At 37.4% G+C, this 23,366-nt stretch overlaps 1 protein-coding gene across 3 annotated transcripts in view; it reads right to left on the reverse strand.

The window, feature by feature from the left end:
- LOC133520858 (V-type proton ATPase 116 kDa subunit a 1-like) overlaps window positions 1-23,366 on the reverse strand; it is a 78,558-nt gene that overhangs the window by 39,543 nt on the left and 15,649 nt on the right. The window contains exons 3-5 of one of the 3 annotated variants that reach the window (XM_061855548.1): window positions 21,254-21,382; window positions 18,312-18,400; window positions 15,129-15,167 (exon numbers count right to left, since the gene is read on the reverse strand). In XM_061855548.1, coding sequence (XP_061711532.1) covers window positions 15,129-15,167; window positions 18,312-18,400; window positions 21,254-21,382 — 257 coding nt within the window. Of the gene's footprint in view, window positions 1-15,128; window positions 15,168-18,311; window positions 18,401-19,390; window positions 19,477-21,253; window positions 21,401-23,366 lie in introns of those variants that run through there. The other 2 variants (XM_061855549.1, XM_061855546.1) reach the window with 2 other exon arrangements.

Consider the following 23,366-nt stretch of genomic DNA (forward strand, 5'->3'; position numbering starts at 1 on the left):
TGACTGGAATACATGTCAAATTAATGAATAATGCAAACAAAGACATAACCAAGAAATATTAGAGATTTTCAAAAAGTATGAAAGGTCTGAATACATTGTCTAGTATGGTAAAGTTTGTCTTAAAATCTTTTCAGGAGCCATAACATATATTTGATAATTTCTTGTTATTTCTACGATTAAAAAAAACTTTTGGACCATGCTAATATGACATGATGCTATATTTTGATAAATATTTATACAATACCATAATAACAGAGTGTTTAAAGATGTTTATTGTAAGTAAAATTTAATTATATATATATAACATACATACTAGACGTCGACCGCGCTAAGTTTACATTGACGATGCATTTCTACATATTTGCATATCCCATGAGACCGCCAAACTTAACATAGCATTTGGCATGAAAACTTAATGTGGTCGAGCTCAGTTAATGTCACCAAAACACCCTTTAAAACTGAACATTTGTTTTAAAACATTTAAAGGGTGTTTCATATTTTTGTACAAAAAGAAGACGTTGCCAGTTACTGGTTCAAAATCACATTACCTCATTTTATATAATTTACATTATAAAAACAAAATTAAAAATTTTGAAAAAACCCAAGACGGTTAAAACATAGTTGAAAAAGGATGCACAAATAAATGTTTACTGCAGCGCCCGCTGGTGAGTTGTCACCGTAACACCTATCTAAGAACATGCACCAATCAAACCCGAACCCATCACTGAAAACCGCATCAAAATCGGACTAGTAGTTTTTAAGAAAAATGGCAACATTGGTTTGCACAAACATCCTCTCACCCCAAACGCATATACCGTCTCCGTTCCGTCGTGGGTAAAAATTAACAGCACTTGAAATGGGTTGTTCTATGTGTATGTCTCTTTGTATGGGAATCGAACAAAACAACCCGTTGTCATTGTTCCTGAGTTACACTAGACTAGAACTTTACATTATATTTCAGCTCAGAACGAATTCGGCCACAATCCTATTTCGTCGCCTTCTTAAGTGTCAAAAACTCGTCGGAAATACGGAGTTCGGCCATCGCGCAGTGCTCGGGAAACAGGGTCCAGGCACATATTTGGGCCTTGGGAGACAACGACAAAAATAGTTTACGGGGGCTCGGAAAGGTTAAATCGTCCACAGTGCCATGTCATCAGTATACAATTCCTAAATGATCCCCGCTCTGGGTCTTGGCTGGTCCAACAGGTTTCCATCGCCATACAGCGGGGGAATGCTGCCGGCATAATAGGAACTTTTGGGCAGGGCTTGTTGCAGAGTGGGGATGAGCGTTAGATTATAGGTGTGTTTGACGAAGCTTGTTGCGGAATTTATAAGTTGTTTTAGTGTTTTTTTTTTTTATATGTTTATTTAACGAGCTTAGTCTAAAAGACGATGCCGCTCAGTAGTACACATCGAGAAGTGTTCTTACACTAAAACATTTGAAACCTAAACAGATCATTATTTTCGTCTTTGGATGCCATCACCATAGTGAACAGAGCTCTAGCCTCCCTTGATTGGTTTTAGTGTTAAGGTACAATAAGTTTGTGACGATGCTTGTGCGGATTACATTTGTGTTCTGACGAAGCATGTGGCGGATTCCTGAATAGTCATCTTCCTATTTAGTCACCATTTTTATATCGTCAATATCTTATCTTGTCCGTGTCAAAGAGTTAAGGTGAGCACATAGGAATGTCGACGAAGTAGGACAGTGCACCATATGGCAATGACAACTTAAAAAGGTAATAAAACTAGACAAAATCGCCCTGAGCCTAAATTTCCAGCAAAATTATAGCTCTGACTTCCGTGTCTATGGAATCGTGATCTAAATCCTTAGTGAAATTTTTCCATTGTATACGTACAAGATAACATACGACACTGAAATTTATTCTTATATTTACTTTGATTAATTATTTGCTACTGCAACAACCCAACGTAAACTCCAGGCTTTCTAAACAGTGATTATCCAAACATATGCCTATAAATGTATATTGTACCAACTTTTTTTGATAAAAAAAAAAAGATGTCTGTATGCCTAACATACTGACACTGACCTAACAATTGACAACGTTTTCTAGTCAGCCTCTGTTAGACATGGTGGCAGTTTACAGAACACATAGACAATGGTCTAGATTAGGTACTATACTACATTGGTGTCCTTAGCGGACTTCTATTCCTCCTATTTATTCATAATGTTAGTTCTACAAATATTCGTATTCACATTGACAAATCTATAATGGAAACTATGGACTAACCACAACCTTCATGGAAGCTTATATAGCCATCGTTGTTTAAATCAATTTTCACTACCCAAACTGGGCGACATTTCTGCAGAATTCTTAATTTATCAACGGTGGACCCTATGTCTTTACGATAAGGTTTACGAATTGTTAACAGTGTGGATGATGGTACGATGAGCAGTATACATGTATCGTTAGCACATTTAGCTGGAACTTAGTGAACCATATTGCAAAGGTATAAGGTTCACCGAAGGTCAATTGAGAATTCCGTTAGTGCCATTGTCGATACAACTGATTTTAAACCTTATTGTAAAGGCATAAAGCATGTCACTGGCCAATTAAGTTGCTGGTGTGAACACTGTGGACTATTAACGCTTCATACAGCGATTCACACCTGATCTAGTGAATCACTGCATTGGTGTGAAATTACGCGTGTTATCAAACTCTGCACTAAAAGGACCAGACATCGTAAATGTTCATACGATTCTAACTTATGAGTCTATAGTGATAATAGCGTATAAAAGTGGGGGCTTAGTTCAGTTTGCTTCTGAGGTAGATAACTGATAAACAGTGCTATTATTAAGACTATGTCTTGGTTAGATCACTTGGTTTACGCATGTTGGGAGAAAGGATTCAATGGACTGGACAAATATTGTGTTATTAAAGTTCTACAACGGATCTTAGACGACGCATTGTAAATTTTGGCGTCATGTATCTTGATTTATCTCAGCAATTACAAAACTCAGCAGCGGTATCATGGTCGCATTTTTACCACCTGTCATGTCATGCGTCACTTTCGCACTTACATACTTTTTAGAACGTGACAGGCATGGTGACAAATGATTAAGAGCCGACCATCTTAGCCCTACAGGAAAGTATTGTTTGGAGAACTGGTTATTCCTAGCATCGAATTAATTTCTGTAGTTGCCATTACACAATTGGTTATTAACTTTTACATAGCAGAGAAAATCGTATCAAAAATGCCTCTATTTAAACAAATATTTTCATTGCACAGGCAAATGGGACCGGTTCAAGCGTCGAAAATTTCCATGTAGATTAGTCTAAATACACACTTCAATACTGTAGTTGTGAATATTCAATTGATTCTTGGTTTTTTACGTTTTAAACGGTAAAACCCGTTTTGCCGAATACGACCTGATAGAATAAGCTAGTGCAAATGCAAAGGACTATGCGTCAAAATGGCCCCAATACCAACAGAGTTGAGAGTAAGGTCATTAGATAGGTATTTCTATGTACTTCATTTTGTTCTATGGGCACCAAGCGGAATTCCATTGCAGAACTGAGATATTGGTATTTTAGTCAAAATGTCGTCACCCTTATTACCTAGGCAATATAGTCCACCGCCGGGCCAGCGCGGCAAATCATTCAGTGTGCTCGCCCGGCGGTGCGCGAACATCTACCCTGCAGTAATTAATTTACTTACTTGGACTCTATTGCCTAGGTAATAAGGGTGACGACATTTTGGCTAAAATACCAATATCTCAGTTCTGCAATGGAATTCCGCTTGGTGCCCATAGAACAAAATGAAGTGCATAGAAATACCTATCTAATGACCTTACTCTCATTTCTGTTGGCGTTGGGTCCAGGCTCCATACAAAGTTGCCCATGGTCCTTTACTACGCGCGAATTATCGGGGTGAGCGCGGGTTTCGGGAAGCATGCAAGTGCCGCATTTTTAGATTTTATTGTTTAACGATGTCACTAAAACATTGCGTTATATAAATTAATTTTATTCAAAGTCTAGGCCAACTTTATTTATTACGGTAATAACAATAGTTTCTAATTATATACGGTTAAGTTCCGTTTACGGTTATATTTCTGAGTCTATTCTAGTAGTGCGTATAAATTATGAAACAATGCGTAACATTACATAACAGTATGACATTTACGCTATTATTTGTCTTGTCAAAAGGAAAGGCATCATAAAGCAAATATTGATAATATAATACGCACAACATCACTGTTAGATTTATAAAAACACTTATTTCTACACGTCGACAGTAATGCTTGAATTAAAATTTCGTATAACAAACTATAATTACGTACTTTTCATGTATCCCAACTCAACTATAAGATTCTTTTCGACACGATGTAGTCAACTATAAAAAATTTGGTCAATCACGTGCCGCCGCATTCCTACATTTTTGTCTACTGAGATACTTACCAATTTTCATTAATTATTTAGGTTTCATAGTAAAATAACTATTATTTTAGACGACTTGTAGAAAAGGTATTGTATACAATAATGATACAATCAAGCTTTTCAATCTCGTACCTTACTTAGGCAACTCAGCAAGCTTCGTTACCAAAACACGGTACTCGACTGCGAAGTTCTCTATTATATCACGATTGTATAAAATACTATTGTGAATTAGGCTACTACTTTACGCAAAAACTTCGAGTCCCTATAAATTTTACTAGTTACTTGCAGTACAGAGAACAATAGTAGTAAACGGGACGTAGAGTAGCAAATGTAGCTCTTTCCCGTGCCATAGGTCGTAGGTAGCACCCGTGACGGTAGTATATTATTATGTGTGACTAGTCGTAGCACATTTTAAAACAATTTCATAAAGGGTCCCATTACCACTCCGCCGTCTCTGGTCCTATCGGGCGGCCTACCGTCCTAGGCCAATAACGTGTACAGTCAGCAGTCACGTCTGAAAATATCGGTACGAAATTGTGTCAAAAATATGTATACACTACCTTAATATATGGGCAATAAAGTCGTGTACACATATTTTTGGCACTTTTTTGTATCGATATTTTCAGAAGTGACCGTACATACATAAGCGATTATTGCCAGATAGCAGTTATTTTTTATGATACAGAAGGCAAACGCACAACGCACACACGAATCACTTGATGGTAAGCAAAGTAACACCATCGGGGTACGTTGCATTTCCGGCCTCTAAGATGAGTTTACGCTCTTTTCTTGAAGATTTGAAAGTCGTAACGGTCCGGAAATACCGCAAGCGGTTCATTCCACAGTTGAGCTATGTGCAAGGCAGGAAGTTTCCCTAGTTTGGTCGTCTCTGCCGTTTTCTCTAGTCTCCCACGATCGACTGTCTTGCTTGGTGATAATAGTCAATTTTGTTCAGCAATAGGTGATCGCACTGTCTTGTTCTAGGTACATAGGTCTGTGTCTACAGCCAATAAGAAGCAGTAATATCACCAGACGTTAGAATCGTTAGATAGTGTTCACCTTGGCACGGTGCCAACAAAAATATAAGTGTGGGATGGCTGGAATGTGTCTGGATATTTACGACCGCGATTTGATTGACCGTCCTAAGGTCAATGTGGAGAAGACCGGCATATGATATTGATTGCATGGGAGAACGTTATTGGGCAAGTACTCTCGTACGTACTTCGCTCAGCCTCAGACAAAAAGGAAGAGCTTCATTCCTTCATTTCCTTCTGCTCGACCGACCTGCTATTAGTATATATATGTACAATACAAACGCATTGATCTTGTAGAAAAAAAGTTTCACGTCGGCTATGAAATTATAGTTACGGAAATACACCTAAAATTAAGATTTTCACCTCGGAATGAGAGATAGGAAGCTGACAACTCGTACACACCTTCGTTATCACGTTCGTAAGGTTTAAAATCGACACATAGATCGCGTGCGCGATAGTTATTCAAGGTCAAATGCCATAAAAATCAGTTTTTATTTTCAAACAAAAACTTATCGAAAGGACATTGATTCATTATGACTAATTGAATACATAAAAATAAACAGATGTTTCGACATTTCATAAAGAGTAGGCGATTTATAAGTTTGACTGCGGGGTAAGGCTGGCCTTCACATTGGGGCCTCTTTACATATTAATTGGTATTTATTGCGAGTTCATGTATTTCAATCGCAAGCAAATGTATTATCTTGCAATAAGCATTAATAAATTGTAAATTATCCCTGAATATGAAGGTCAGCTACACTTATCCGCATGCTACACTTACCCACGTTTACACTTAACTATTAAAGACATTCTGTTATTAGGAATGTTTCTACCCAGATCATAATTATTTGAGGTGTATTTCAAATGTTTTTCAAGTACAGTAAACTGCGAAATAGCACGGAGAAATTATGAATGAATTCATTGATGAAGTTGCTATGCACTTTAACGGCTGATGGTACCATCCCTCACTATTAACTGTCCATCGGTGGACCTTAACACAAAAGGCATAAGGTCCACCGTTGGACAGTTAAGAGTGTTGCTGTTTGTACAGTCGCCATCAGATACATCGGAGCGGCCAAGGTGCTCACAAATATCTGAACACGCCTCTATTGTCAAGGCGTTAAGTGCGTGTTTGGTTATTTTTGACCACCTCGGCCGCTCCGATATATCTGATGGCGACCGTACACTGGATCTTGTAGATAACAGTTATTACCCATACAGCACCCTATATCAATTATTTTACCATAGTTTTCCGGAAACAGTCAATAAACAATAAAATATCCTCACGGCGTTACAACAATGGTTGATTATCTTCTACGACATGGCAACGTCTTCTTATTCACAACGTTTCATTTAAAATATCTGTGCATGTACAATCGAGGAAATTCATTCTTTAGCAGTTTAATTTACGGCTCACTTTACATTGGACAACTCTTAACATACTTACTGGAACCGCAAACTGCTAAAAATCAATTTCCTCGACCGTGCAATTGCCGTCAGATATATCGGAGCGGCCGAGGCGCTCACAAATATCTGAACACGCCTCTATTGTCATGGCGTTAGTGTCAGGTTCAGCTATTTTTGAACACCTGGGCCGCTCCGATATATCAAGAAATCTGTATTTTTATTCCACTTCATAATTTTTCTCAGTGACAACAAAGGGATATCATGTTAATTGTCACTGTGATCAAGTACAAAATGGCACCGAAGTCAAATTCGTATCAAAAGTAGCAGACGGTGGGTTCAAAATAATCTGTACACGATCTTACTACAGATCACATAACTGTATATTGTGCTCAGATAATTTTGAATACCTTTACCGCTATGTAAATTCTGCCGCTCATTGTAGTTTCGTGTTATTCATTCAAGTAGTTATAAGATATTGTGGTTTTTGAGGTAAACCACGGCATAGGTATTAATTTTTAGAACAATGTCTTATTGAAGTTATTGAATATAAAATAGCTCAGCTCAGAATACACATTATTGCAACAAATTTATTTTTTTTTTTTTTCATATGGATCTGGGAAAAAATTAAATACACACCTCGTTCAACAAATGCTATACCTAATTCAACAGTATATGTCTCCCACCATGGGGCTTTAAATGCAGGGCTCGATTCTACTCACAAATCGAGCTACTTTTACTATGAGACCAACCCCGGGATCGCGGAAAAATGTTTGGCTTTTCCATAAAAACCATCGACATCTGATCAGCCAATAGGTATGAAAAAGCCGAAATGTTTTTCGCGATTTTGGGGTACGGTACCTATAGTAAAAGTAGCTTAGTATAGCGAGTAGAGCCGTGCAAAGCCCCATCATGGGAGACACCCTGAATATGTGCAAAATAGTAGTTAGCATCAGATAGATGATGGGGACGGCTAAAGCGGCCAAATATGCCAGAACATACGTCTATTTATATAGTAACAAAGTTTTACGATATATTTCTCCCCTTTGGCCTTCACGATCTATTTGAAGCTGACTGTAGAATAACCCGATTTTTAACGCGACATTTCAAAATAATCAAGATTAAGGTAAGGTGGGGTAAGACACCAGGTCAAGACAAACACTTGTATGGAATTACATACTATTTGTCTTGCACCGAGCAAAATAAACTATGTTTGTCTTACCTTACCTCACCTTACCTTATAATTATTTAAATCTTCTTATTCTTTGTAATAGTTTCCTTAGTAACTTAGGAAGCTTTAGGCATATATGTTTAGTTTATTTTTGTAAGATATATTGGTAAAAGGCCGTTTGGTTTTAAAAAAACTAACAGTAAAGGTAACTGATAAGAGCTAATACGGAAAATAAATTAGATACCGAAATTATAGAATCTGATAATAAGAATAAATGTATTTTACAACGGTTTTTTTATGAACTGCCTCTGAAATAACTGTTTACGTAATAACGTATAGCATTCAGCAGGAATTTGATTTGTGTCAGTGTCACGTCATATCTCGTCTCAGTAACTATGGAAGGTTCGTCGTCTCAGAATCTCCATATACCAAAAAGTGTCCAAAAAAAAACCATAAATAGGTGGCGCTACAATACCTAGAATACTTGAGAAAAACATCTAATAATTGACAGCGCACTTCACTCCGTCAATAACGCCTAGGTTCTTAGCTACTCTAGCGCTACTCTGGAGAGATTTAGAACTATTATTTATAGCTGCCAGCTAGACACTTTTGCAACAGTTCTGCCTGTGGAGATTCTATTCCTTGCCTCTACCTTCCATATCAGTAACAAATCAATGTTCTAGATCAAATTTCTTGACACCTAAACTTGAACTTGAATAAAGAAAAAAGTGGCTAAACCGAACAGTGGCGGAGGCCGGATTCGAGCCGGTGTCGTCAGCTTATACGGCTTCATATCAATTGAACACCAAACATTCCAGTAATATTTTCGGTATTGGTTCCAATAACATATTTAAAATTTAAACGTATTTTATGAAAACACAACCACGGTTAATTATTTCAAGTAACCTTTAGGTGGTTTTTTGCTGTCTTTCCTTCGGTTTTTCTGGCTATTACTAACTCATTAAGGATAAGGAAAATACAAGACAAAATTGGTAGTCATTTTTACATCATTCCATCATCGTACCAACCGGTTCTATCTATATTTTGTATTGGACTCTTTTTCCCAACATTATGCGTAACTTCTTTTGCTATAATTTATTTTTCGACGTTCAACTGATAATTTTGTTATTCTTATTGCAAGGCATAAGGCTCACAGAGGGTCAGTTAAGAACGTTGTTTTAAGTCTCCCTCTCCTCTTTAATAACGAATACCTTATATAGTCACCGGAAAATGTCTTTCTTAAAAACCGACACGTTAATTATTTGTGCTATTAAATTGTGTATTTTTTCTTCAAAACAATTACGCTGAACAATCGCGCGGGGTCAAATCGGTATCTATAAACTGCCCCCCTGCCGTAAACTGCAACTCATTTTAAAATATCTCTTAAGTTCTCATCACACAATCGAAAGAGATTTCAGAATTAGTTATTGCCCTTTACGTCAGGAGGGCAGCAAACCTTTGCACCCAATAATATTTTGCAATAGATATTTTTTTTGCAATATTTTGAGCACCTGCTCGTATTCGTTTGATCCATGTTGAACGCGAAATACAGGGAATTTCTGCGCGCTACGATGTGCAATATTATTGCATAAACACATATCTACAGTTAACAACGCATGTTATCAGTACGCATTGTAACGGACGTGCCAAAACAAGGACGTAGTGATTTTTGCTGGTTGTTTCAATTACGTCACAAGCTAGGTACTTTAGTACATACTTCTTTGAAAATGCTATAAAATCGTTGCAGCTCTTAGCACGGGTAGACCATTCGCTATTTCCTTTAAACCAATAGAATGCTGCAATCGATTATTTATTATAAAAAAATCCACTGAGCAGAAAACACATACATTCTTACATACATACAAAAATACCGCTAAAACAAATAATAACGCATTTAATGTACTAAGCGGTATATTCCATTTCTGTTGTAGACAGAGCGACATTTTTTCCAGAATGTATTTTGCTTACGCCAACTGCACATACCAATGTCGGCATTTACTGACATTTCTTAAACCTTATTGCAACGCTTTATGGTCTATCATTGGTCAGTAAAGTGTGATGCAAAACTTACAAATGGGATAAACAAAGTAAACTTGACCGTTTTTAATAGGAAAAACAAACGGGGATTTTCAACACGTAAACCGGTTTCCCGAAACTGACATTTATTTGGAATTGACATATAGATCATTCTCATCAATAATAGGCGCTAACGACAGATAACAACCGTATACGAGTTACACAAATATTTTGAGCACTTTTACTATTAGCGGTATCGTAACTCGACAGTCACGATCTTCTCGAAAGTCACAAGGATTTAAATATCTAAAGTCCAATTTTGGACACGGGATTATAATCCTAATGACAAGAAGGTTATAAATGAAAATAGCTTAAGGAATACATTCATACGCGGATTTGGTCACAGTGGAAGCTTAGTGACAGTTACGGTTTTCTGTCATATGATATGAATACTTCTTTAAAAAGATAGTAAGCGACCTAGTTTCTTTACTTAAAACGTAATTCGATACCGTTATGTATAATGGAAGCCATCACTTAGTGAGCATTTAGTGGATCTGTGCTAAAGTTACAGCTAGTCTATACGAAAGACGTAATTTTATAGGATTTAGAACCGCACAAATGATTATTTAAATTCATCAGGCATTGTTCATATTTACTGATTATTCGGGCAGCATCTATGTTCTAGCGACTCAGCGGCAGCGCCGCTCGTGGCTAAAAAACCGACTCTTGAACGGCATAATCGCCCACATTAATGGCAAGTAAACTAATTATTTGAACAAGGGAAATAACCTAATGAAAACTGATCCACCTCTTATCAGTGATGATTAGAATGGCCATCTCATTAGACAAATACAATACAATACCAATACTCTTTATTGCAGAACTTCAGAATAAATGTACATGGAAACACATGTAATACATGAAGATAGAGGTCAACAACATGCGGCCTTATCGCTAGATAGCGATCTCTTCCAGACAACCTTTAGGTAGTGGAGAAATGAAACTTTTAATTGAATAGTTAGTATTTACCCGATGTTTTCTGCAGGTACGGTTAATTTTGGCAACTGATAATTCGTAAATGTGAACCTTATGGAACAGATAAGATCCACCAAATGTCAAGATGTTGCTCTAATTTTATGCAATTCACTTTTAAAATAAATTCCAATTATTTAAAATAACATAAAGTCGACATTTAACGTTGTTGCCAAATACTTTCTACCTTCTTTTTATGTTGGAGTCACATAAAGGTCACAATAAAATTATTCACATCGCACGAGATGGGATTAAACGAGATACAATATCTCACGTCTAGACAATGTTTTGGTTTTTATCTCGAAACATAATCGATCGATCCTACGCAGAATCGATTGAGATAAAATCTTTATTTGTTTGTATTCCGTCATGGTGATTCTGCGAAGAGTTATGCAAATGCTTTATTGCTAAAGCTGTAATAAAAAGGAGTAAAGAGGAAAAATTATGACAGTTAGTTGACCTTAAACGTAGATAATATATGACTTTACCATAATAGCGGATTCCTGAATAGGAGATTGAATACTTCTTGAATTCTTCAACTATGTTTTATCCAAAGTATTTCCAATACGTTTATCTTCAACGATTATTCAAAGTACATTTATAAAAGTAAATCTAGCTAGACTGCTTTCACAATTCAATGGTTTACATAAGTATAGTCTAGTATGCATAGCGCTGTCGCTAAACAACAAGATTATACAATAAAGGTAATTTTAACAGAAAAGGTTTCTACGATTTTAGTATTTTCAGATGGAAATTATTTGTTTTGTCTCGATACTAACATAAACAATTTTCTCAAGGCATTAATGGAAGTCGAGTTTTTTCCTGTTCCTACCACTATATCCTCTTCAAATCCAAATGAGTAATGAGCAAATAGCAATGGGAAAATACCGATTAACGCATGGTCTTGTGACTGTGACGTCACACATAGGTAAGCAATTTATACACCGAGGTTAATGACGAACGTTCAACTTTTTTGTCTCTCGGTATGTTGGTGTGATATCCGACTTGTTTGACCTCACAAACAAAGTTCGTTCCATGCAGACGTCCACCGAAATTAACTGACCTTCGGTGGATCTAATGACTTTGAAGTAATGAAATAACGTTTAATAGAATCACTTTAGTTTATTAATAGAGTCCGACTAAGCTAACTTTGCAGTGACAGAGTGTGGGAGCGCCAGATAAAGAAAATATAGTCGCTGCAAAATCAGTGCAAAGTTAGTTAGATGTGCTCTATTTTTGTAAACCGTTCACTTCGCTAATGACATCACCGTGTATAGTATTAATGACACATGACAGACGGATCCGCTATTGTCATGCCCGTCTCAACAACGCTGAGAACCTGTAACGGCAACATTATTGACCATCGATCGACCGTATGCCATCGCAATAGGGTTTACAATATTTCAGTTAACTGTGTGGATGATAGTTAACGTTTGTGACTTAATAGTTATATCTCTGACCAATGGTAGACTTTATGCTTTTGCAATAAGGTTTACGCATGATTACGTTAATGATGGTACATTCAACATCACTTTGTGCTGTCAGGAACTAAATCCATTAGAAGTCTAAGTATTGATGTTCATTAGCAGAATTCAGGTGCGTTGCCTTGAGATTGACTTCCAAAGAATATTCCGCGTTAAAATTTAAATACATTTTGAGTTTTGTTTTCAGATATCTATCTTCTTTATTACGGTTTTACCAATGGACTTTAAATACGAGTATAAGATCCACAAACTATAAATTGTATATACAGATGTCAATCACAATAAAAAAATCAACGATGATCAACTCTGATCAATGTGGGACTCCACCCACATCTTTAGATTTATACGATTTACAGTACATATGGTGCTACTTTACCGCACTAGTGCGCAAATTAGCATATTACGTTACTGTGTCAAACATTTAAAGGGCCATATGTACTGTAAAACGTTGTACGATACATGTGCGAATAGGTAATTCGCAACTCGTGTCGATTTTAAACACTCCCTTCGGTCGTGTTTTAATTTATCGCCACTCGTTTCGAATTTCCTATTTTTCGGACTTGTATCGTAATGTACCTACTATTATAGATTGTTATGTGGTACGTTCCACAATAAAAATAGGGAAAAAATATTTACATATAAGATCCGCATTTAAAACTATACAACAGTAGGACTAAGATGGTGGGCTCTTTATCATTTGTCACCATGCCTGTCACGTTCTAAAAAGTATGTAAGTGCCAAAGTGACGGGCATAGTGACAAGCGATAAAAATTGAACCATGCTGCCCATGTTTCGGTATAATACACCCAAGAACACTGAAAACGGTGTGACATTTTCCACACAGTGACGCGTTTAAGTTTCCCTGAGCTAAGTATATTTAGGTAGTATGCACCTTCAGTCAAGGAATTTAATTTCTCTACCACTTCGTACCTTGGGGCCTACCGCGAAAACCGAAGTTCGTCAATTGCGGGGATCTTTCTCTTTTACTCACACTAAGACGTAATTAGAGTGACAGAGAAAAATGCCCGCAATTGACGAACTTCGATTTTCCCGGTAGCCGCCCTTGTCACTGTGACAATATACGAACGGCACAGGGGACCATTACTCGAACGGTATTAGACTAATATTATTAGTCCACCAAGTGTCAAACCGCATTGGTTACCATGGCAACATACTAATATTAGTCCAGAAACGTTCGAGAAGTGGGCCCCAGAAATCAAATTCCTTGATTGTTTATCAGAATTCCAGAGGCATTTTTTTGTATATAGATAATATGTGTTCAAGTTGACGTCATAATATAAATCGATTAATAAATTAATAATGTAAATAGCCGGGTCCACACAGAGCGAGCATACGCGCGAGGCAATTTCCTCACGCACAATACGGCCAGTGACGTGCCTCGGCCGTAGCGGCGCGCGCGATTTCCTCGCCCGAGCTCGCCTACACTGGCCGTATTGTGCGTGAGGAAATTGCCTCGCGCGAATGCTCGCTCTGTGTAGGACCGGCTACTATTTAGCACATAAGAGGATTTAGCCATATAATTAGCGTAGCAATATAATATTCTGAGGAGTACATAATACAGACATTGTCAGTTATTACAACTGTGCCTGTTATAAATATGTAATAATATGACTAAGGCACATGAACATATAACATAAAATAACGCATCATATCATATTAGCGTACATGAATGAATAACACGAATATACTGAAAAAATACACAAAAAAACATATAATCTAATATTAATATCTAAGGCACTCGTACCAAGACGCTGTTAGAACCTTTTCAAAATAAACCCACGTCTCTTGACATGTAAATGTAAAATATAAATGTCAAAATGTCAAGAAATAATGGATGACCGGAAATTGACAGCATTTACAAATCGCACCTAAGATCCACATCTATTCTTGAAGTCCAAGTAACCTTACCGCTGATATAATACACGTATATACAATTATACATACAGTGAAGTGTTAGTAAGCAGTGAGTTGTTAACGGTTTTATAACAACAGTATAATAGAATCTAAGATCATATAAAAATGCGACACAGTACAGACAACATTGAGAAATTCTTCAGTAATTCAAATATCGATAGATATTGTTTAGATCATAGAATATATTTTTAAGCTTAATTTAGTCTAATACTCTAAATGTTCGAAATTGACTATTAAGAGCTTTCCAAGAAAAAGCGCTCACAAGTAATTTGACATTAGGCGCGACCATACAGAAAGGGGCACCACGTGAGAAAATAGCCTCGCGAGGCAGCTTGGTCCATGAAGACGTACATGCCTCGGCTCAGGTATTGAAGCTGCACGTGCATTTACCTCGACTCGCACTTTCACACCCAGGTGCCTCGCGCGGCAATATCCTCACGAGGCGACTCGTTCCGAGGCCCTACCGCGAAAATCGATATTTCGTTATCTGTCTCTCTATCTCTCTTCATGAGCAAGAGGGGCTGAGAACAAAATTCCGATTTTCGCAGTGTGGCTTTATCGACATTTTATTGTACTGTTAAAATTTCTCAATGTGTCTACCCACAACATGGCATACATTACCCAACTACAGTGTAAATTATGTATTACTGACCACGGTAAGAATTCCAATGACTCCTGCTTATCCCGCATACTAAACAGCAAGCAAGAATAAGTTAGCTCGTTTCTACTGGTAACTGTTATTTGTAATCATTCATTGTCAATTCAAATTAGTCTTTATTTACAACTAAATTAAGTTTAACATGCTATCGTCATTACTTTGGAAAACTCATATTTCTATACAACTAATACACTGATTTAGTTTTAGTTACAATAAGATCTACGATTGAACATCGACAATCAGAAGTGAGGATCAATTTTAAAGGACACTTATGGTCACTAGATGACGCGCGAATGAAATTTAGACCTTCTACATCACGCTACTTTTACTTTAAACGCGCTATTTTTCTCTAATTCAAACACATTTCTTAGCTCTAGTTTTAGTCTACAGGCAGATTACGGCATAAAAAGATTCCGCCAATTTTATTTTTAACAAATTAAACATTTTTATATTTAGTATTTTTCCCTTATAGACCTTAGTCGACTAAACTATTTATTGGCCTTTCTGTTTAATACTTTATATATCTCGTATAAACTACCTAAGAATGACTATCATTATTTAAGTTTACAAAAATTATAGTGGCAAAGTTTGGATGATTCGGGAACTTTTTGACTTCTAGACATAACCAAAAATTAATGTAAGCGAATTATTTAAACGGATGCCACTGGCCAGTGAAATAAAATGTAAATGAAAGGATGCCAAATCATCAACAGATAGATCGCAAACAAAAAACGATAATTTAATGCAATGAACTACATTGCATAACGTGTCTTATGATTCGAATAACGGCTAGGTCGAGAGAAGAATCGCGATGCGTGTGCAATATGGACGGCCTACTTTTTTGGTTAGATCAAAGGGCATATGCATCGTTGCACAGAGATGTTGTTTTGTAAGAGCTAATTTGTGGGCTAAATGGCAAGTTGTAACTACGCTAAAACACGAGTGTTCCAAAGTAATGACGCAAATCTTCAATCATGGTTCAAGTTAGCTTTAAATTTACGTATAAAACTATGTTCACATAAACCTGGTGATATAATCCAGTAAATATTAGCACGTGCACGCGACCTTTCGTCAAATAATAAAACTGTCAGGTTTGTGTGAACTGGCTGATTGATTGTCGGCGCGTCAGATGCGAGGTACGTAGTATAAACTTACAAATCATGGACATTACAAAATAATAACGTAAAAATAATACCGACAGGAAAGACAGAGATTGATTTATATTCTTTCTCACTTCTCCACGTTGCCCACAACAAGTTTGGTGGGCAACAACAAATACCGAGTAAATGGCATACAATCGACGTCAAAGATATGTTTACACTTTTGCACCTTACTCATTTGTAATAAGGCGAAAAATGTAAACATATTTGACGCCGACTGTACATTGTTTATGATATGTTGTCAGCAGTATTTGAAAATGTGTAGTGTTGTTTGTTTTGCCTCTTACAGACCCTTGGAGGCTAAAGCTGGGTGTAGAATAAAAAAAAACAGTAACCCGCGAATCAAAACAAGCATATACTCGTAGATCTGAATATTAGTACGTCTATTCGCAATTAATAATATTTTCCAAATTCTATTCCTTATAAAGCTCTTTCTTTAGTTTACTTCAGCATAGACATAAAAATCCTGCGAAGAAAGTAATTATTTTGTTAAATAATTTTGCCACGCCGCGTTCTCTAATCCAATCCTGATTTTAACGTCACAACACACAAACATCTGGGGCACAATTTATCAAACGGTAATAATATTAGTCAACGAACTGTCAAGTCGTATGGGTCACCATGGTAACACACTAATAATATTAGACTTCTACCGTTCGAGAAATGGGCCCCTGCGGTAGACTTAGCGTCAGAGCGCCACAACAGTATTAAGCGTGCGAGATAAATTATCCGTCTTTTCCAATTGTATTACTTAGAAAGGCTCGAGTAGTCTATTTCGCGCACAAGACACTGCGGCGTTCTCGTACAGACGATACAAACATTGACAGCTACCGACAACCAATGGTTCCCTAGCAACCGACACGCAACTTTCAAGACGTTGGTGATTTGCCAAGCCTTGGAGTGTTTGGACTGTAACAGAAATACGACTGATTCATAAATACGTGAATTGGGTCTGTTTGGTGAAAATAGGTAAATTACGTAAGAGTCTACTGATTGTTTGGGTTCTTTACAGCCTTACTGATTACATGAGATATTTTGTCAGAAAATATGTTTAACTTGGAGACGAAGATTTTGACATTGATCCGCATCAATGATATAAAGAAAAAAAAGTATTTAAGAACTTGCATAACTATATAACTTGTTTCAAATCTTAGCATACGCCTTGCCTGTTGATTTGACAGCCAGAATTCGTTTATGTCATGCTTGATGTCTTCAATTTACACGAGAAGAGATTCGTCACAAAAAATACGAAATACAAAAAGTAATAGTAGGAGCCTGTAAGAAACTACTGATTTTTGTCAAAAAGAAGTAAATAATGGTAGTGATGTTGAGCATGTTGATGACAGTGTAACATAAGCTGTTTTTTTATATATCAAATAGGTACTAAAGTAAGGACGCTAAGCATGAAACATTACGTACATTTACCCACCATTTGCTATCTCTATCGCACGCGCAGAATCATTGCCACTGTGCGAGCGGGACAGCAATATAATAATTATGCGCGTGCGATAGGGATAGGGAATGATCAGTGTACGAAATTCTTTGTGCTTAGAGCCTTTACTTTAAAATGATAGTTCAATTAGCTAAATTACTCAATCGTGCTATGTATCAGTTGAATAATTCGGTCTATCGAACGGTCATTTGAGTATTTGGGATATAAAAACAAAGTTTAAAAATGGTTATGTTTTGATGGTCAAAATAGCAGTACTTATATAGGTCTTAAAAGCTGCGTTCGGCTTAAGGCATTCACATTGGATGCGGATCAGAACGCTGCTCCGGTGTACGGGCGGGACATCGCTAGCGTGCATAGCGCTGTCTTGCTCACACACCGGAGCGGCATGCAAATCACATTAATGTGACATAGAAGTCTTAAAGCTGCGTTCGGCTTAAGGCAGGTTCACACAGTCCGAGCTGCTTCGAGCAGTTTCCTCGCGAGGCGGCTCGTTCTGTGTGGGCCCGCCTTTAGAATCAAGTGTAACTTTATTAGAACGTTGGTGCCGTATGTACACATACGTACCCCAGTTGGACGTGACCGACATTTCTGTTCTGGTCGTCGGATATCAGCGCCCGCGTCATGGACTCTGTGGTACCGGCCCCGCCCTCGTGCTAGCGGACAAACATACACATCAACGGACACACCCCTGAAGCTGACGGTAATTGTTGAACCGAAGGTTGCCGAAACGCGGCACTCGCGGCATCCTTATCCCAAAAAACAACCTAAAAATTGCTTGTAAAAGCAACACTCTTTAACTGATCATCGGTTACCTTATATTTTAAAAATGTGGACATAAAATATAACTAAACGTCGCTAAGATAAAACTGTGACTTCATAACATGCTGATTCTCGTATTTACGAGCGCACGCACACATTCGCAGCTCGGCTGGTCATTGTCAAACCCGGATAAGTGAGAATGTGCGTGTGTAAAAAATCAGCGTGACGTGAAGTCACAGCTCAGTTTTAGCGACGTGGTTTCGTAGTATCCTTCGTCCATGTTTTGCAATAAGATTTACGAATCGTCAGTTAACAGTGTCGGCAGTACCCGTATGCATTGGGAATATTTCAGTTTCTTGGGATCAGGCTCGCCGATTCCTGTTGTAGTAAAAAAATAGCACCAACTCGGTGCCTAACTACGAAGCGTTTGCTGTTAGTCGTGATCGTGTTTAAAATACAGTGTATCAAAACGCTCGTGTTCTACAACATGAATAAAATAAATGACATGCACAAACGATACAGAAAGCATGACGGAATGGAAATTAAGGAACCAATTGACGAACCTATGGACTTCAAAAATAAAGTATGTTTTAGTTAGTATCTCACTCAGGCAGCTTGGTTAGCACGCTCTATAAAGGGCTTTCTCGGAAGGTCTCTACTAAGCTCATTCCACACAGTTGTCGTGTTACGTTCATGATATAGGTACTATAAACCGGCGGACTCCAATGCTTGCCTGAGTGGTGACCGGTAGACTCCTGTGTCAGCGTCACAGTACAAGCGCTGAAAAACAACATCGCTTTTATATGCGTTGACTTCGACAAGTGCAGTGAGTTATAATCAAAAGTAGAAGTCAACGCATAGAGAGCGTTTAAATTAAGGCATACCCCAGTTTGAGCGCTTGCCCGCCCGCCATGAGCCCTTCCTCCCCCAACAGTGTCACTTGTTCCTCCTCACGCGACGGGTCCGCCATCTTGTGTCAAACACGCGCCGAAATGGCGCCAAGGTCAATGACACGCAACCAGAGTCACATAAGCGTTAAATTTTGATTGATCGTGCGGCCTTGCTTTGAATCGATTTCAAGCCTTTTAAAGAGTTTTGTTTGACAAATTTGCAACAATGGAGCGTTTATCACTAACGTAGAATAAACAGGAATGTGACATTGGCTGCGTGTGTTTATTAAGTCACTATTGTATAGCTATTCACCTTCGTCTATACTTTATTTAAATTGTTTTTGAAGCCCAATTTTCATGTTCCTTGAGCAAAGGCGAAGGCATTGTTAAGACCCACAACCTTTTTAAAGAAAAATGTTAAGATTCATCAAGAAAAACAAGTGTAGAATAGTATCGTTGTTCTGTTACATTTAATAGTAAAACGATTTCGACGAAACTCACGTAGAACAACTTTTATTGCCAATTAGTAGACAATTTCAAGTGTACCAAAGTGTGGAACAATCAATTAGTACAATCGTCGAGTGCTTGTGAATCTTAAGTTAATATTAATATAGACTTTATGAAACACTGACCAACCAAAAAATAAATTAAAAAGAAGATGGTATAAATAATATAAAAGTCTGAAGGTGGGGCTAGTTTTTTTCTACAACAGTCCGACCTTGTATTAAAGTCATTAAAGTTCTCATGTTATCGTTTAGCTCTGGTCAAAAGGCTGTAAAACCAAAAATGCATGCAAACAGTTTGAAGATAAGCCTCTTTTAAAGACCTTACAATGATCATAAATCTATAAGAACTAGGTTGATGTAAATAGAGGTAAATCAAACATGTTTTACAATTTTCATGTTTACCGCGCGTCGTGTAAGGACTGTATCTTATCAAAGTTATCAAGCTTTAATTACGTGTAATCAATATCAAAGAACGTTACGTAGGTAAGTGATTTTTTTTGTCATGTGATTAGTAGTGATTGTAATGGCGCTGAGGTCGTCAGGAAACTATACGGTCATTTAAAGAACAAATTGCTCAAAAATAATGGTTATATAACGATTGCTAAAAACGCATATTTTTGAACACTTTGTCAGGTTAGGAATACACATCACGTATTCTTGATAAAACATCGTTCTCTCTCTGGCTTACGTAGTCACGTTTTTTTATGATATAGGCACACTAGCAGACGTATCGCCTGGTGGTCAGCAAATAACGTCACCCAAGGACACTTGCAAAAACCAGAGGAGTAGCTCATGCGGCCTTTAAGATGCGAGTTCGCTATTCTCTTGAAGGTTTGAAGGGCAACAGTTCATTCCACAGTTTAGGAAGCAGGAAGTTTCTACTAGTTGACGTATTTTCAAGAAAGAGATGGATGGTTTATCAATGGCTATAAAACGGTTTATCATGTCTGTTGGTTATGTTCGTCATTATATTGTATTCTCGTCAGGTTTTCTGTACGTTTTTTGGAAGCTATATCAAATTGTTCTGTCAGAATCAGCTTCATTTTCTTGTCTAATTCTGAACAAAAAAGGTCAGTACAATCTAGCTATAAAATTTGAAAAATATAAAATCGATTTGTCACCAAGAAAGTAATTTAATAAAGGTAAGTCGGTAAATCAATCAAACTATAATTATTGTTAATCTGTCATGAAGTAATAAGAAAGAAAATCATCGAAGTTGTCTGTATGGCCTTCGTCAAATAACACAGTCCTTTGTCCTGAAACGCAGAGTCCTAACGCCCCAGCCCCAAAGTCAAGTCCGTCTGTCTCCGTCATCCTATCAGCAAAGGATGGAAGATGTGATGATTCTTACCTCGTCGAAGAACACCTGCGTCTTCCTGAGGATGTGCTTCAGCTCTGTGAGCTCGAGGTAATTTCTTTTGAGAGCCTCGGCGTTTTGGTTGACCTCGCGCAGCTCGTTTTCCAGCTTTTCAAAAGTGGCCTGTGAAAAACATTGAGATATAACAACGTTTCTACACGGGTTAGTATTAATTGGACAGAAATTTGACGGGTTACATGGTTACTATTATGAATGGTTCTCCCACATCCCGCTTTGGCTGTTATGAAATGTTATATAACATCGTGTGACAAGGGCAATATCAATACTATCATTGAATAATCTGAGTAAGCTAAATAATACTGATGCAAGGAATTATTCTGAAAATGACGTTAGACTTTTCGATTCCAACTGCATTTAAATTTAAAATTCCTGTGTCGGTGATCTAAGTACTAAAAACGTAATTAATATTTATTATTAACTAGCATCGATTTTACAGAAAAAAACATGTACCATATTTGCCTTGACAGCTGAATAATAAGGAACAACGATAATAGAACGATGTATTGTCTAAAGCGTGAAGACTTCGACGATGATTGCGTTTTCGCGTGTTTTATATACTTAGATAATCTTTGGAAGCTAATTTTAGAAAACTTACGAGTAGTTTTTCTGGTTTTTTGTAAGCTTTTTGCATAACAGATAAATGTCAACGTTTATACCCAAGATACTTCGTAATGTACTCTTTTAGTATCTCATAACAATACAGTTAAATGCTGGCAGTACTTTCAAGGTTAACGATCATAAAAGAGTTTTACTACGAAATGATTTCATTTACCACCGGTACCCATGTAACTAGGAATAATTTAGAAAATCAAGCATCCTCCTCCTCTTTCCTGCTCCCGCCATCTGTATTCCCTGATAAATATCACCTCGGTCTCTTTAAGTAATAGCATAGGCTACTGCTGGACCGGTGAGCTCCATCGTAGGCCCTGTCTTCGCTTTCCATGAGGTGTGACTACAGCCAATCACCGATCAGTTTCTAATAACAATAAAAAACAATAGCCTGCAAAATAGAGTCCTAGCAAAATACTGACGTAGGCGGATAACAACGATGATAATGGTGATTCCGGAATAGTAACTAAAAATCGGCAGTGCTATAAAAATATTATATTGTCAAGGTAATTGGCTGTTTAAGCTAAACATGTCGCATCGTATCTCATGCGAATCTCATACTGACAATACTGAGTCACGTCACGTGTGAAAATAATGATATGTACTGTTTGCTGAGAAAAGCCGTCAGCGTGACGTCACGGCGTAATTGTTATAATTGAGAGGCAATTAATATTGTGTTTTCGTAGACCGCGAGATTTCCACTGTACTTCTAGTATATCATGTGATTTAATTATACTTACTTAAATACAAATGCCAACAACGACAAATTGTAAGGAAATACAGTGATTTTCTTGACATTGCAGTTAATGGCTTTTGGTTTTGGTTTTTACTAACCCAGTGTATTGTTTATAGCGGAAGGAAAACTAATACCTACCGATGACGGATATAATTATCTTCAATTATCTTCTTGTATAATAAACAAAGGAAGTTGAGACAAGCGCGCATTTTCTCAATATCCAACATGCTGTGCGGAGTTGTTTTAAGTGAGATAATGTCTCTACAACCCCTTCATGGGCACACTGATTACCAGTTCGGCGGACGATATCGACCTGTCAGTTATTCGCAAAAGCTGACAATCCCGAATAACAGAGAGGCTGATATCGTCCGGCGTTTAGATATAATTCTCTATAGGGAGCGTGCATGAACTGTAGGAGGCAGCACAGGAGCCATCAGATTTTTGGCGCGAGGCGTGAATGTGATGTTTATTGTTCCGATGTAGCCCAAAAGATGGCAGAACCTACTATGCACAAGAAAACACGTGATGACTGTGTAAATGTACATGTTTGTGGTTCCGATTCAGGCCACAAGATGGCAGATCCTCCAACGCGCACGGTCCCTATACATATAATTAAGACTTGACAAGATTATACAAACTTTTTCCTCCTCTACAGATTCCTTGGAGAGTGAATATGCTCAACCTATTACGTATTTTTGAGTTGTGTACAGTCAACATTAAATAGATAGTGACGAAATATAT

Source organism: Cydia pomonella, chromosome 8 (assembly GCF_033807575.1).
Source record: "Cydia pomonella isolate Wapato2018A chromosome 8, ilCydPomo1, whole genome shotgun sequence".
NCBI classification, from domain to species: Eukaryota; Metazoa; Arthropoda; class Insecta; order Lepidoptera; family Tortricidae; genus Cydia; species Cydia pomonella.